The 16627-nt window shown below is 42.2% G+C and overlaps 1 protein-coding gene across 3 annotated transcripts in view; it reads left to right on the top strand.

Annotated features, from left to right (window-relative positions):
- The first annotated feature begins 2233 nt into the window (after nucleotides 1-2233).
- mtr (5-methyltetrahydrofolate-homocysteine methyltransferase) overlaps nucleotides 2234-16627 on the top strand; it is an 81428-nt gene continuing 67034 nt past the window's right edge. For 2 of the 3 annotated variants that reach the window (XM_073050559.1, XM_073050560.1), the window contains exons 1-4: nucleotides 2234-2473; nucleotides 4563-4774; nucleotides 6310-6399; nucleotides 14319-14388. In XM_073050559.1, the coding sequence (XP_072906660.1) occupies nucleotides 2437-2473; nucleotides 4563-4774; nucleotides 6310-6399; nucleotides 14319-14388 (409 nt within the window). In that variant the 5' untranslated portion in view covers nucleotides 2234-2436. Of the gene's footprint in view, nucleotides 2474-4562; nucleotides 4775-5887; nucleotides 5956-6309; nucleotides 6400-14318; nucleotides 14389-16627 lie in introns of those variants that run through there. The other variant, XM_073050561.1, reaches the window with a different exon arrangement.

The following is a 16627-nucleotide window of genomic DNA, read 5'->3' as shown; positions in this document are numbered from 1 at the left end:
CTGGTTGACTCTGTAACCTTATTTCGTAAGTTTATTTACTGTTGCATTATCACTTAATTGATATAGATGATGTGTTCAGTATTGATGGAGAGTGCAAAGAACACACCAGCACGACATTCAACTGAACTTTATCGACATTGCTACTTGTACAACGTGGGGACGGCTGAGTGACAAAGGAATCACCTGTAAAGTACCACAACAAATAATGCCTTGCTGTGAACAGAACACTGAACAACTATTTATTTGAAGCTTTAATAGCATGGTGACATGATAATTGTGGAAACTTAAAACTGCGATGAATTCTTGAAATCTGAATTCTGTATTATTTATTAATTACATAAATAGACATCCGTTAGTCTTGCGAGACCATGGATTTACGTCTTGGAAAGTTTCCAGGGCACAGGCCTGGGCAGGGTTGTATGGAAGACCGGCAGTTGCCTATGCTGCAAGTAAGTCTCCCCTCTCCACGCCACCGATGTTGTCCAAGGGAAGGGCAAGGGCCAATACAGCTTGGCACCGGTGTCGTTGCAGAGCAATGTGTGGTTAAGTGCCCTGCTCAAGGACACAACACGCTGCCTTAACTGAGGCTCGAACTAGCGACCTTCGGATCACTAGACCAACGCCTTAACCACTTGGCCACACACATAACTCAGGCGTATTTCTGTTAATTCATTAATTTCTGTGTGGTGCTCCAGTTCTATTGAGGAGAAACCAAGAATTATTAATATAAAAACATTTGAGGGATCATATTAATAGATGAATCATGAACCGGTTTCTTTTTCCATAGATGCTGTTTGACAAGCTGAGTTCTTCCAGCATTTGTTTTGTTACGGATTCCATCAAATACAAACGAATGAAAAATCAGCTGTTAATCCAAGTCTTTCCATACATGTGTTTGCCTTTGAAATTCACTACTGTGAAGTCTCTGCCAGTGATGCCTACATTGAAGAAGTTTAAATCTTCTCTTCGACGGGAGTTCAGTGAAACCCTCTCTCGCTGCTCCCCATCTATAATTTCTTCAGCCCTTCAACTTTTCGATCTTCTCCTATCATTTCACATTTTCCCCTCCCCCTCCTACTTTCAAATCTCTTACTATCTTTCCTTTCAGTTAGTCCTGATTAAGGGTCTCGGCCCGAAACGTCGACAGCGTTTCTCCCTATAGATGCTGCCTGGCCTGCTGCGTTCCACCAGCATTTTGTGTGTGTTGCTTGAATTTCCAGCATCTGCAGATTTCCTCATGTTTGTCTTTCCATACATGCTTCTTGACTTGATGTTTCCAGCTTTTTCAGTTTGCCTTCCAGATGTGCAGGTTTTGAGCAAATATAAAGAAATTGTGACTTTTTTAAAGAGATTTACAAGGATCAGCCATGGACTGATTCTCTGTGCCAGGAATCTAATCCTGATGAAGGGTCTTGGCCCAAAACATTGACTCTTCGTTCCCCTACATCTACGCTGTCTGACTTGCTGAGTTCCTCCAGTACTTTGTGTATATTGCTCACGATTTCCAGCATCTGAAGAATCACTCTAGTCTTTGCATCCTCGATGTGGTAGAGATGCAGTCACATCTGTCAGGATTGCTGATGTGTAGTAACACTTTAATGGGACAGTTTGCCATCTGTATATTAACACCGCCTGGTGAGGTTGAAGTGACAATTCAAGTTTAAATGTCACTCAACCATACTTGAATGCGGCCAAATGGAAGTGTTTCTCTGGGGCCAAAGTGCAAGCATGGTAGCAACAGTCACATGCAACACATATACGTAATTATGATAGCAGAAAAACAGTTACTATATGCCCAAAACATCCAACTATACTTTTTCCCATAGATGCTGCCTGCCCTGCTGAGTTCCTCCAGAATTTTGTGTGTTGCATCTGCAGAGCTTTTGGCTTGTGATAAGGCAATCCCTTGCACTGTTTCTTGATCCACGCACTGCCTCTGAGCTTGCCCCTTGGGTGGATGTAGCCGCTGACCAGACGATGCCAAGCCAGCAGCAGTTCAGACCTGCAGTACACCATATCCAGCGGTGTCTTGCGATTGCTCGGAAATCCGAAAGGACTTGGAACCGGCGAGGCCGCTGCGACCCAGGGCACCACCATCCTACCGGAAACCTGCCTGTGGACACAGCTGCCCAACCGGGGGAGGTCAGGGTTCGGAATAGCGCCTGCGCACTGGAGATGAGCCGGGGCAGAAAATGGCGCCTGCGCACTGGAGAAGGGACGGCAGGAATGGCGCCTGCGCACTGGAGTATGTGAGCGTGCTGTAGTGGAGAGTGGGAACTGGTTACTGGAGCTCAGGATGGGCTTGTTTGGGAGCAACTGGTCCCGACGAGAACCTTCACGGTGCTGCTGATCGCGGGAGCGAGAGGGGCCCGGGCTGTGGGCCGCGCCGGGTACCGGACGAGGCTGAAAGCTGCCAGGCTGGCACACAGAAGACGCATGGCGCCGGCTTGCGCGACGGGATCGGTGGCAGCGGGTGAGTGGAGGTGGGCCGTGGGCGGGCTGAGCGGCCAGTGGGGTGGGGGCCGCACCGAGAGGGTGAAAGGGGGTGATGGGGGAAGGCCGAAAGGAAGCCCTACGGGTGAGGGTCCTCCTGGCACGGGAGATTTTGCCTAGTGCACAAGTGCGGTGTTTTAGATCACATTGACATGTCCACGGAGGGCACTGAAATTCCGTGCTCACGTAAAGTTGGACGAGTACAATAAATACAACCACACACGCAAAACAATTGAATTGTGCAAAGGTTTTGGCTCAAATTGAAGTAATGCATGAAGATTTGTTAAAGTGACAATGCCGGAATTCGAGAGAGGTGGAGTTAAGAGCAGAGGAATTTAGCACCACCACCTGTGTGTGTGTGTGTGTGTGAGGGAGAGAGAGAAAGCGATGATTGACAAGTTCAGGAGTGGCTGTTGTTCAGTCACCGGCAGAGGCAACATCCACAGAGCAACGAAATTATTGTTTCAGGTCTCTGGCTGGTTTCTGCCGCAATCCAGAGGATATATTCCCATTTAACTCTTGCGTTTACGGGGATGCAGCGCAACTGGAGATCCCTTCCTGCAGGTGCGATGTTACTCGGAGCATCTGTTTGTTATCTCGAGTGGATTTGACAATATTTTCATGTAATGTTGATATTCAACCAAAGGGATTTTAAAATGCTGTCTGCTCACGTATGTTGCTGTTTTGGATCCTCGCCGCGACTTGGTTGGCTGTTCTATTTTGTTGCAAAAATTGATCTTGTAATTTAGGTTATCTGTAAAACTTTGGCATGTCCTTAGGACATTAAAGATACAGTAGATTCCCGTTAATTGGGCCATCGGTTAATCGAGGCAGCCGCTTATTTGGGATAACTCCTAAAGAACGAAAACTAATCGAAGTAGCCGGAATTTCCTTAGTTCATTTGGGACACTATGCCGCTTAATTGGGACAGGGGACAGTTGCTGAAGAGTTGCACTGCACTGTGTTTAGAATGAACAGTTTTTAAAATAGTGTCAGTTACCTGTGTTTGTGTTCAAAACTCGGTGATAATGTGCCACTTATAGTTGGCAAGAAATAAGCTGTAAGTCAGTTCAGAACTGTTTTGCTGACTGCGGTTTCAAGCATTCAGGTTTGAAGATACCAAAAACGGTCGGCAGTGAAAATAAAAGTATTTTACTTATTCAACAAATTAGGAACTATGAAAATTTTGAATGAACTGACAATCATCTTGAATGTTACAATGAAAATGAAAGTTTGGATGCAATTGTCGAAAGTATTGTATAAATACAGTCCATTATCTTCACTAGGTGTCTGCACTGATTTTGTTAATTTATAGTCAATTAAAAGACGTACACTGAATGAATAATTCTGTCGATAACTATTAGGAAATAATGCAGTTTTATAGTACTGTAAAGGTATTGATAATGTTCTAATGTGTTCTGTATTTCATTTTAATATGCAATTTTTCTTAGTTAAATGGTAGTTTGACTTTTTTTAATACCTTTTTAACTATTTCCATGAAACTTCAGCTGATTGGGGCGGCACTTAATTGGGCCAAAATATACTGGTCCTGATATGTCCCAATTAACCAGAATCACTCTATTACACAAGAGTACGTTCTTTTACTGCAATTGTGTGCTGTAATCTTAATCTGTGCATTTCATCATCTATTCTTTATAATCTTTATAAAGCTGATCTTTGTCTTTTGTTTTTATCTGATAAAAGTATCACTAAAAATCTGTTGATGGAATAATCACGAGGATGTATTGCTGAAGCAAAAATGAATTTCTGATGAAAATCCAAATATTTATGTTTTAACTGTAAAGATTCTTTAGTGCTGAGGAATGTTTGTACAGGTTTCCCCCTGCTATCCGAAGGTAGAGCGTTTCTGTGAAACCGTTTGTAAGCCGAAATGTCGTAAGGCGAAAGAGCAATCACCATTATTTTATATGGGAAAAATTTTTGAGCGTTCCCAGACCCAAAAAAATGACTCCTACCTTGGGCCACAAACTTATTAATCACCCCTCATATTTTTAAAATGTGTGTTGTAACTTGCACTTGATTTTAAAAAGAAATCATCTCAATTCCAGAATTAAGGAACTGCACTCAAGATGAATTTAAAAGAATTCTGCAAAAGCGTATCATGGTGCTGGATGGAGGAATGGGTACCATGATTCAGCAATGTAAACTTGATGAAGATGATTATCGTGGTGAGGAATTCAAAGATCATCCTAGGCCGTTAAGAGGGAATAATGACCTTCTCAGTATAACACAAGCAGACATTATCTGCAGAATTCATGAGGTATGGCAAAAACCTTCACCTTAGATTAAAGTTACAGAAATTGTAAATGACAGACTTACTTTGATTAGTTAAAAACCATTGACGATCTTTCTGGGAAAGAAAATCGTGAACATTCTCTACTTCATTTGTGTGGCTGCTGTTCAGTCCTGATTGCTTTCCCTAAAAGGGAAAAAAAAGGTTTGCCACTCTTAGAGAGCAGGATCTGAGTTTTACAGTTCATGTGGTTTGGCATGTTTTGTGCAGATATGAGCAGAGAAACAGTCTGGAGTCCTGAATATTTTGCCTGGAAAGCAATTAAGGGGAAGTCGCACTGAAAATCAGGCCAAAAGGTGGAGAATGTAGGCCAGGGTCATTATCTTTAGTGTTTTTCCCACATTTGAAGAATGCCACACCTTTTTGCTTTCATATTATTCACCTTTCCTCTATTTGCCTATCCAACATCAATTCTGTCTTCACTTTGCCGATCTCTGCTCCATCACCATTTTTGGAATATAGACTGTCATTAGGAACGATAGAAATGGAGTGAGGGAAAGATTGATTCAAGTTCTCAGGAAGGACGTGAGACCCAATGGCCACAAGGGCACTGGAGTAAATGAAGCAGATAGTGATTAAAGTCTGTGTTTGACAGTGTTCTTAAATACTTGAAAAATTAATGTACTGCATCAGGTACATGCTCGTGTGCATAAAGTGTACTGCAGCAACTCAACATGTCATTTTCAACACTATTTCAGACTTTTGCTTTCCACAATCTAGATATGAGTGGGGCAGCTGAATGAGAACATCATATGCAAATTCCCCTCCAAACTGCAAAATATCTGAATTCAAATTTTAACACTTTTTGTTCTTGGGTAATTATCCTTGAACTTTGGGCGGCACGGTATCATAGTGGTTAGCACAACGCTTTACAGTGCAAGTGACCCGGGTTCAATTGCTGCCAGTACCTGCAAGGATTTTGTACGTACTATGTGGGTTTCCTCCCACATTCCAAAGACATACTGCTTGGTAGGTTAATTATTCATTGTAAATTGTCCCCTGATTAGGTGAGGATTAAAGTGAGGGATTGTTGGGCAATGTGGCTCCATGGGCCTATATCAATGTTGTATATCAATCCTAGGCCATTAAGAGGGAATAATGACCTTTTCAGTATAACACAAGCAGACATTATCTGCAGAATTCATGAGGTATGGCAAAAACCTTCATCTTAGATTAAAGTTCCTGTGTTGTATATCAATAGAAAGAACTTCCACTCTTTCACTGAAAGGATTTCATTGGCTCAGGAAGGTGGCTGTCAAGTGGTTGGGTATGGCCTTTTTATGTGAGCTCTGCCATTGAAGGGTAGGTAGTATAATAAGAATGATTGAAAATGAGATTTATAAAAGCAAGTTCCCTGAAGAAAACATGGTGGCCAGTGTAGCGCAAAACTGAATTTAAAAAAGTAATTTCCCAAAAGTTGACTTAAGAAGTATAACATCACTCCTTCCTGGATGATAAAGATTTTATTTCTTTTTCTGAGCAAGGTTGTGTTTTTAATTTAGGAGTATTTGCTGGCTGGAGCAGACATCGTGGAGACAAACACCTTCAGTAGTACGAGAGTTGCACAAGCTGACTATGGATTGGAGCATTTGGTAAGAAATTGTTCTGCTACCTGGAAATGGATGTCATTGAGAAAAAGTATGAGAAGAGAATATCATTTTTTTTATTCAAGATGCTTTTTTGTCCCTGCTTCAGAGATGTTCTTGTGATTAACTTTAGCTGTCCTGGAGAGGTAACAGGAGAAGGGGGCTGGAGTGTGGATAGCAAAGGCCATTCTCAACCTGCTCAACAATTCTTCTGCCATGCATCCAAAACACATCGGAATTAGAATTAGGTTTATCATCATTGGCATACATCACGAAACTTGTTGTTTTGTAGCAATAGAACAATGCATGCAAGTTTGCTGTAAATTACAATAACAGTGTCAAGGTGAAGTAAAGCACAGAAACAGGCTATTTGGCCGATCTCGTGCCAAACTACTTAAGCTGCCTACTCCTATTGACCTGCACCAGGACCATAGCCCTCCGTACCCCTACCATCCATGTATCTATCCAAACTTCTCTTAAATGTTGAATTTGAGCTCACATGCACCATGTGCTGGTAACTTGTTCCACATTCTTATGACCCTCTGAGTAAAGAAGTTTCCCTTCATGTTCCCCTTAAATTTTTCACCGTTCACTCTTAACATATGACCTCTAGTCCCACCCAACCTCAGTGGTAAAAGCCCACTTGCATTTGCCCTATCTGTACTCATAATTTTATATACCTCTATCAAATCTCCCCTCAGTCTTCTACATTCAATCTTTACTTATAACTCAGGTCCTCTAGTCCCAACAAAATACTCTGTTCTCTTTTCAACCTTCTTTACGTCAAATTTATTTACTTATCACATGCACATCAGAACATTCAGTGAAATGCGCCATTTGCTCCAACAACCAACACAACCTAAGGATATGTTGGGGGAAGCCTGTAAGTGCCACCAGCAAAGCATAGCCATTATGTTCAGCAGAACAGCAATGGCACGATAACAGCAACCAAACAAAACAACAGCCAGATAAGTTCCTTCCCTGCCTCCCACTCCACTCACACACAGACAGGCCTCTAACCCTGGACAGGCCACTTCCAGGCCTCCAGCCCGGCTCAGAGACACAGACATCCTGTGACTTCAGGACACACCAACCTAGGACTTCAACCATCAGGCTTTGATTTCTGAGTTGTGTGAGAAAGAGGAATGGTGAGGTAGTGTTCAGAAATCTGACGGCAGAGGGGAAGGAGCTTTTTCCTAAAATGTTGAGTGTTGGTATTCGGGCTCTTTTGGTACTTCCCTGATGGTAGTAATGAGAGGAGGGCATGTCCTGGGTGGTGAGGATCCTTAATGATGAATGAAGCCTTCTTCAGACACCACCTTTTGAAGATGTCCTTGATTGTGCAGAGGCTTGTGTCTGTGATTAAACTGGCCGAGTTTACAACCGTCTACAGCCTCTTTCAATCCATACCAGGCAGTTGATGCAACCAATCAGAATGCTCTCATTTGTAACAATCTGCAAGTCTTTGATGACATAATGCTAATGAAATATAGCTACTTATTATTGTTTGATTGTAGACTAGTCCTCTTTTTGTGTAGTGTGGCTATCACAAATTGGTGGTGCAGGAGTTTTAAAAATTACGATTGCTATTAATAAACTTGTACCGTTTGTATAAATTAGCAAGAACATTGGCCTTGCATGTAATTTGTGTAATTAAATAAACTAATTTCTGTAGGCATGTGAGTGAAGTTCAGCTGATGGTGGTTAGAGTTTCACATTAAGAGCATAATTCTTCTTAATTTTAATTCCTGCCTCTGGGAGTGAAGGCCATGCCTGACCTACCCTTTTTCTATGGCTACGTGCACACTACACCAGATAAATCTGTAACCGAAGCTTTTTCTCTTCATTTTTACCCTCCGTCCACACTAAAACGGCGTTTTCGTCCTCCGAAACTGGAGCTTTTCAGAAACGCTTTCCAGGGTGTGTATTTTTGAAAACACTGTCAGACAGAAGCGCGCCATTTCATTGTTTTCTTGAACGCAACCTAACAATTTCAGAACAGACGGCAACGAGACTGAAGCCAGAGGAGTTAGAAATGTACTCACCAAATACTTTGACCCATAACTTACTGAATAAATAAATATACTCACTTTGCCCTGTTTTCTGTCGATGCTTGTGTGAAGGTGGTTTACCTATTTATGCAAGTACTTCTCTGACAATAGATGTGTAACAGCCTAATGTAACATTGTATGGAAATACAAGATAATACTGATGCAGACATGTCTTACACATTTAACAAGGTGCTTTATTAATGCAACAGTGTTAGTCAGTTTTTCAATGTTGGTCGTCAGCCAGGTCAAGCTGACCATGACTCCCTGTCGGTTGCTCCGGACGCTCCAGTATTTGTTTTTTGTTACTTTTAAATCCTTCTGCGCGAGAGCCAACAGCTGCCCGTCGTTTAAGTTTTTCTAGTTTGTAACTGAACAAACACGCACCAAGTCTTTCACGATGAGATTCGACACCAAACACGTCGCTTGTTTTCGGTAGATGTGTCCTGCGAATGCTCAGTAGGAGGAGATTCGCCAAAATCTCCGTTTTTATGTGGACAGAGATATTTTTTTAAACGCATAATGTGGATACCTATCGTTTTTACGCAAAACTGGTGTTTTCAAAATTACCCGGTCTAGTGTGGATGTAGCCTATATTTGTTTGTTTCTGTTCTCACACTCATTGAGAGATAAACTGTTTCCAGCTAATTCCCACAATTAGCAGATCAGACACATCCCCCGCCCTCCCTGCAGCTTCACAAACCACTGTCTCGGTTTTTAAGTTCTAACAAAAGGTCCTTTTGATTGGAAGCATCAACTCCTTCTCTGCTGGCTAATGTGCCCTGATCTGTTTTAGTTCATAGTTCAGCTTTAATTGCCATTCAACCGTACATAAATACAGCCAAATGTTACTCTGGAGCCGAGGTGCAACACACAGTACCAACAGTCATACACAGCACCAATAAGTCTGGCAAATCCTCTGATCCATGTTGACAGGAAAGCGGGAAATAAAATCACTGAATATAAATTATTTGGGAACTGCTGTGTTTTGGCAAATCCACATCAGACATATGAAAGGTGTTTAAAGGCCAACTGCACAGAGTATAGGGCAGGTATCCCCCAGTAAGAAGGAAGGAGAAGGATGTTGAGAGAGCTGGTGGTGAATTTAGTCAAGCAGGAGAAGGAAACATATATCCAGTTTAGGAAGCTAAAATCAAGAAGAGCTCTTGAGGGTTCTAACGAAGCCAGAAGAGAACACCAGGATAAACCAGGATGGGCCATGAAGTAGGATTAAAGAAAACCCCAAAGCATTCCCAACATATCGATGCAGTTATAAAGAAGGCAAGACAGTGACTATACTTCATTGGGAGTTTGAAGTGATTTGGTATGTCAACAAATATACTCAAAAACTTCGATAGATGTACCGTGGAGAGCATTCTGACAGGCTGCATCACTGTCTGGTATGAGGGGGTGGGAGATACTGCACAGGACCGAAAGAAGCTGCAGAGGTTATAAATTTAGTCAGCTCCATCTTGGGTACTAGCCTACAAAGTACCCAGGACATCTTCAAGGAGCGGTGTCTCAGAAAGGCAGTATCCATTATTAAGGACCTCCAACACCCAGGGCATGGCCTTTTCTCGCTGTTACCATCAGGTAGGAGGTACAGAAGCCTGAAGGCACACACTCAGCAATTCAGGAACAGCTTCTTTCCCTCTGCCATCTGATTCATAAATGGACATTGAACCCTTGGCCACTACCTCACTTTTTTAATATATATTCTATTTATTGCACTTTTTAATCTATTCAATATATGTGTATTATAATTGATTTATTAATATTTTATTTTGTTTTTTTCTTCTATATTATGTATTGCATTGAACTACTGCTGCTAAGTTAACAATTTTCACAACACATGCCGGTGATAATAAACCTGATTCTGATATATCACGAGCAAGAGGATGGGGATGATACGAAGGTTTGTGGTGTTGTGGATCATGTAGAGGACTAGCAAAAAATACTGTGCAGAAGTGTTTGGCTTGACAGGTTTTTTTACATGTGCCTAAGACTTTTGCACAGTACTGTAGATCGTTTGCAAATATGGGTAGAGAAATGGCAAATGGAGTTTAACGCGGCTAAATGTGAAGTGGCGTACTTTAGGAGATCGATGTAAATTGACAGAACACTGTTAATGGCGAGACCTTTAACAATGTTGATGTGCAAATGGATCTTGTAGTCCAAGCCCATAACTCCTTGAAAGTGGCTACACAAGAATGCGTAATGCAGAAGGCACATAGGCATGCTTTGCTTTTATTAGTCGAGGTCAAGAGTCAGGAAGTTATGTTGCAGCTTTGTAAAATTCTAGTTAGACTGTATTGCATTCAATTCTGGTCACCCTAATAAAGAAAGGCTGTTGAGACTCTGGAGAGGGTGCAGAAGAGGTTTACCAGGATACTTCCTGGTTTAGTGGACATGCAGAGGTTGGTCATATTTGGGATGTTTTCTCTGGAGAAGTAGAGGCTGAGGGGAAATATGATAAAGGTTCTAAGATTGAGAGCCATAGCCAGGGTAGACAGCCTTCCCTAGATTCCTTCCCCAGAGTTGAAAAATCTAATATCAGGGAGATGTATTTAAGGTACGTATGGATAAGTTCAAAGGAGCTGGGCAGGGCAAATTTTTTTCACACAGAAAGTGGTTGATGTGCTGCCACGGTAGTGGTGAGGGCAAATATAATTGAGGCATTAAAGAGGCTTTTAGATCGGCACATGAATGTACAGATGAAAGAATATGGACACTGTAAGCATTTGGCATTTGATTTCCAGTTTAATTTTTATGCCATAACATTATGGGCTACAGGGCCTTTTCTTGTTCTGTGTCCTTGCTTAATGCCCAATATTTACTTGCATAGGAAAACAGTAAATATTTATTGTAGACACAAGTCTGTATTTGCTGGGATCTGGAGCAACAATCTGCTGGAGGAACTCAGTGAGTTCAGTAGCATCTGTAGTTTGAAAGGGATTGTATATTTCGTGATACAGGATTTCGCATTCATAGTCAGTGTGGCCTTCAGTAAATACCTATGCACATCCAGTTTACTACAGATGTCATGTTATCGCCACATTAAGGTTACAGCTCGATGAAGTTAAGTTAATCTCAATCTGCATGAAGGAATACAGGATCAAATGCTGCAGTTGACATTATCCAGTGTAGCAGTGGCTGGCTGAAAGTTCACCACAAGCCTGGAGACTGTTGTCATGATCTTCTTGAGTGGGTGGTGCTTAGAAAGTGTTCCAGTTGGTTGGTTTATTCATTTGGAAAGATGTTTTTACACTGGGATTAGTGACTGTCATTTGCTCCTAGTTCTCAAGTAATTGAATGCAGCTCCACCTTCAATACTATAATTACATTCAAACTCATCATCATACTCCAGACCCTGGGAGTTAATGTCTCCCTCTGCTATTAGATCCTCAACATCCTGGTCATCAGACTACAGTCAGTAAGGCTACATCCACATTAGACCAGATAATTTTGAAAACACCAGTTTCGAGTAAAAACAATAGGCGTCCACACTATGCATTTTTGAAAATATCTCTATCCACACTGAAAAGGAGATTTCAGTGAATGTCCTCCTTCTGCACATGCGCAGGACACATCTACTGAAAACAAGCGACATGTTTGGTGTCGAATCTCGCCGTAAAAGTGCGCGTTTGTGTAGTTACTGACTAGAAAAACTTAAAACGACGGACAGCTGTTGGCTCTCGCGCAGGAGAACTTAAAACTAAAAAAAACAAATACTGGAGCGTACGGCGGCAACTGACGGCGTTCACAGACAGATTGACCCGGCTGACGATTGTCGTGGTTTCTCGTGCCTCACAAACGACCAGGAGACACAGAAGATTCTTCAAGAAGTATTAAACTTTAATTTGCAAATCAAAGCTGAGACGTCATTGAGCTAGTCGCTGATTGCCCACCGATCCTTGTACATAGCATTTTTTATAGCAATCTCCTGGTTTAGTTGCATTAGCACATCCAATCGGTCTACAGTTGCGTATCACAAGTACATCCGCCACTATTGTTTCTACCCATTGACTTAATCATGTTTTTAATCTACATCTCTTAGCTACCTCTCATTAACATACCATTATCTTCTACATTCTTAAGATTTCATTCTCCTACTAAATTGGATACATGCATAGCAAATAGCAAACTCAAAGCTGACTACATAGTTTTGGTTACACAGCAAACAGTGCAACTTTTATACTCCAATACGATGAACATTGAAAAACTGACTAACTGTTGCATTAATAAAGCACCTTGTTAAATGTATAAAACATGTCTGTCAGTGTTATCTTGTATTTCCATACAATGTTACATTAGTCTGTTAGACATCTATTGTCAGAGGGGTACTTGCATAAATAGGTAAACCACCTTCATACGAGCAAGGACAGAAAACAGGGCAAAGTGAGTACAGTATACTTATTTATTCAGTAAGTTATGGGTCAAAGTATTTGGTGAGTACATTTCTAACTCTTCTGGCTTCAGTCTCTTTGCCGTCTGTTCTGAAATTGTTAGGTTGCGTTCAAGAAAACAATGAAATGGCGCTCTGCCGTCTGATAGCGTTTTCAGAAGTCTCCGGTTACGCTGTCCACACTGATCTGCCCAAGCAGCGTTTTCAAAAACCACCCTGGAAAGCATTTCTGAAAAGCACCGTTTTTGGGGGACGAAAACGCTGTTTTAGTGTGGACGGAGGGTAAAAGCGAAGAGAAAAAGCTTCAGTTATGGATCTAACCGGCGTAGTGTGGATGTAGCCTAAGAATAGGCAGCAACACCTCATCCATGATTATTATAAAAACTGGTGCAGAAATATGCCTCCAGGGCAACATCCATGCACCATCAATCTACAGGCCGTGACATTCAGGGACCTGGGTTACATTATTACTTTTCAATTTATTTTTGTTAATGAATGTTTTTATATGTGCTGTGTGTGACTGCTGGCTCTGTTTTACAACTGGGCTTCAGAGGAATGCTGTTTTGTTTGGCTGTATTCATTGTGTGTGGTTGAATGACAATTAAACTTGAACTTGAGCTCACTACACAGCATTGCATTCTCAGACCCCTCAGTGTCAGTAAGGTGGAGTTCTGCATTTTGGAAGGGATGTGAAATCAGGTCTTCACCTCTCTACTTAAAACACACTGGAGAAACTCAGCAGGTCGGGCAGCATCCATGGAAACGAGCAGTCAACATTTCGGGCCAAGACCCTTTGTCAGGACTGAAGAGGGAGCGGGCAGGGGCCCTGTGAAGAAGGTGGGGGGAGGGTGGGAAGGAGAAGGCTGGTAGGTCCCAGGTGAAAAACCAATCAGAGGAAGGATCAAGGGGTGGGGGAGGGGAAGCAGGGAGGAGATAGGCAGGAAAGGTGAAGAAGGAATGTAAGGGAAAGCACTGTGTAGTGGAAGGAGGCAGAATCATGAGAGAGGTAGGCAGCTGGAAGAGGAGGCAGAGTGAAACTGGGATGACGGGAGGGAGAGGGAGGGAATTACCAGAAGTTGGAGACTTCTGTTCATCGAAGAGTATTGGCCCAAAACGTTGACTGCTCGTTTCCACGGATGCTGCCCGACCTGCTGAGTTCCTCCAGCATGTTGTACGTGTTGCTTTGACCACAACATCTGTAGTGTACTTTGTGTTTACCTCTCTACTTAATTGGGTGGATTGGTGAACACAGAAATTGACCACCACCCTGTCTAATGTTCCTTCTACCAAAAACATGAATTGTGGAACCTCAGAGTTTATTACTTTTTCCTGAATCGCAATCTCTGTAGCTGTACTTAAATCAATTGATGAAATGTGAGAAAGGACTGTGTGATTGAATGCTCTGTTATCTTATTGTGGTAATGACCTGCAGGTTCTTCCTGTTGAACATGTGTTGATTTTCTTCATCCCAGGTTTATCGACTAAACAGAACTGCAGCAGAGCTGGCCAGGAAGGTGGCTGATGATGTGGGAGCACAAACAGGTTATCATTATCTTTGTGTTGTCAAAATAAGTTGTTATCAATATTGGCCAATAACCACAGAACCTGGAAATTCAGAGACAATTTTATCCAAGAAGTAGGGAGAAGGTGACATTTATGAGGATAATAGATGGTTAAATTGAATAGTTCAGTTCTGCTTCAGCATTATCGAGGGAACATATGGTGTGGCGGAGGAAAAGGTTGTATGGTTTAAAACTGGATACAGAAGAATGGGAAGAGTTATAATGCTATATACCACTTGGATTACTTGGGCTGGCATAACAAACAGGACGCTAATGGTCAATGATATGAGTTGAATGAACAAAATTGATTAACTGCAACAGAGGTGGGTGTAGAAGGAATCAAACTGGGCAAAGGACAACCAAACTAAAAGGTGAAGATGTGGCAGATTTGACATCTTAACCTTCATATCATCAATTATTACACCATGGTAAGAGTGAGCATAGCAACAAGACACAAGGTGGTCATCCTGCATCAGCAAGGTCTCTTCCAATCAGAAATTTTGTGCCAAACAAGTGTTTCTAGGCAGTAAGGCATTTGATAAGGTTCCCCATGTAAGGCTCCTTCAGAAAGTAAGGAGGCATGGGATCCAAGGAGACCTTGCTTTGTGGATCCAGAACTGGTTTGCCCAAAGAAGTCATAGGGTGCTTGTAAATGGTTCATATTCTGCATGGAGGTCGGTGACAAGTGGTGTTCCACAGCGATCTGTTCTGGGACCCCTCCTCTTTGTGATTTTTATAGATGACCTGGATGAGGAAGTAGAAGGGTGGCTTAGTAAGTTTGCTGATGACACAAAGGTTGGGGGCGTTCTGGAGAGTTGCCAGTGGGACATTGATGTGTGAAGTGGTTCATTGTGGTAGGTCCAACTTGAAGACAGAATATAATATAAATGGTAAGAATCTTGCAAGTGTGGAGGATCTGAGAGGTTGACAGGACACTCAAAGCTGCTGCACAGGCTGACAGTTGTTAAGAAGCTGTAGAGGGTGTGTTAACATTCATCAACCATGGGATTGATTTCAGGAGCCGTGAGGTAATGTTACTGCTAAATAAGACCTGGGTCAGACCCCACTTGGAGTATTGTGTTCAGTGCTGGATGTGGATGTGGATTAGGATGTGGATACTGTGGAGAGAGTACAGAGTTAGATTTACAAGGAGATTGCCTGGATTGGAGGGCGTACCTTATGAGAATAGGTTGAGTGTACTTGGCCTTTTCTTCTTGGAGCAACGGAAGATGAGAGGTGACCTGAGAGAGGTGTATAAGCTGATGAGTGGTATTGATCATGTGGATAACCAGAGGCTTTTTCCTAGGGCTGAAATGGCTAACATGAGGGGGCATAATTTTAAGGTGCTTGGAAATAGGCACTGAGGGGATGTCAGGGGTAAGTTTTTTACACAGAAGGTGGTGGGTGCGTGGAATACACTGCTGGCGGCGGTGTTAGAAACGAATACAACAGGGTCTTTTAAGAGCCTCTTAGATAGGTGCGTGGAGCTTATAAAAATAGAGGGCTTTGCGCTAGGGAAATTCTAGGCAATCTCTAGAGTAGGTTACATGGTCGGCACAACATTGTGGGCTGAAGGGCCTGTAATGTGCTGTAAATTTCTATGTTCTATATTCAAATTGTACTGTAACAAGCTCTTCTGAAGAAGCACAAAGAAATGGGCAAGGCTGTGGACTTAAATACAGTGGTCAGCCATGGAAACTGAATACTGCAGATGAGAGGTATGACAAGCTGACATACCTTCTAAATCAGAAGTTGAACACTGCTATCAGCTCTGAACTCACAGAAACCACTAGAACCCAGTATCAGCCCTCTACAGTCCAGAGAATTCTTGTCAGAAGTTGTCTTCATGAGAAAGTTGCTTTCAAAAAGTTATTCCTCCAAAGTGGAAACAAAGCCAAGGGATTTACCTACACCAAAAAAAAACAGGGACTGGGGTGCTGAGCCATGGCAGCAAGTGCTCTGGAATGAGTCACAATTTGAAATCTTTGGCTCAAACAGGAGGCAGTTTATCTGAAGAACTGGAGAGCATTATATGGACGAGTGTCTGCAGTCAACAGTGAAGCACAGTGAAGTTTCCCTGCAGGTTTGGGGCTGCATTTCTGCGAATGGAGTTGATGATCTGGTCAGAATTAATGGAATCCTCAATGCTGAGAAGTACAAGCAGATTCTTATCCATCATGCAATACCATCAGGGAGGCATTTGATCAGTCCCAACCTCT

The sequence above is a fragment of the Hemitrygon akajei genome, chromosome 7 (assembly GCF_048418815.1).
Source record: "Hemitrygon akajei chromosome 7, sHemAka1.3, whole genome shotgun sequence".
NCBI lineage: Eukaryota > Metazoa > Chordata > Chondrichthyes > Myliobatiformes > Dasyatidae > Hemitrygon > Hemitrygon akajei.
The sequence above is the reverse complement of the archived record's forward strand: the minus strand, read 5'-3'. Positions and strand labels throughout refer to the sequence as shown.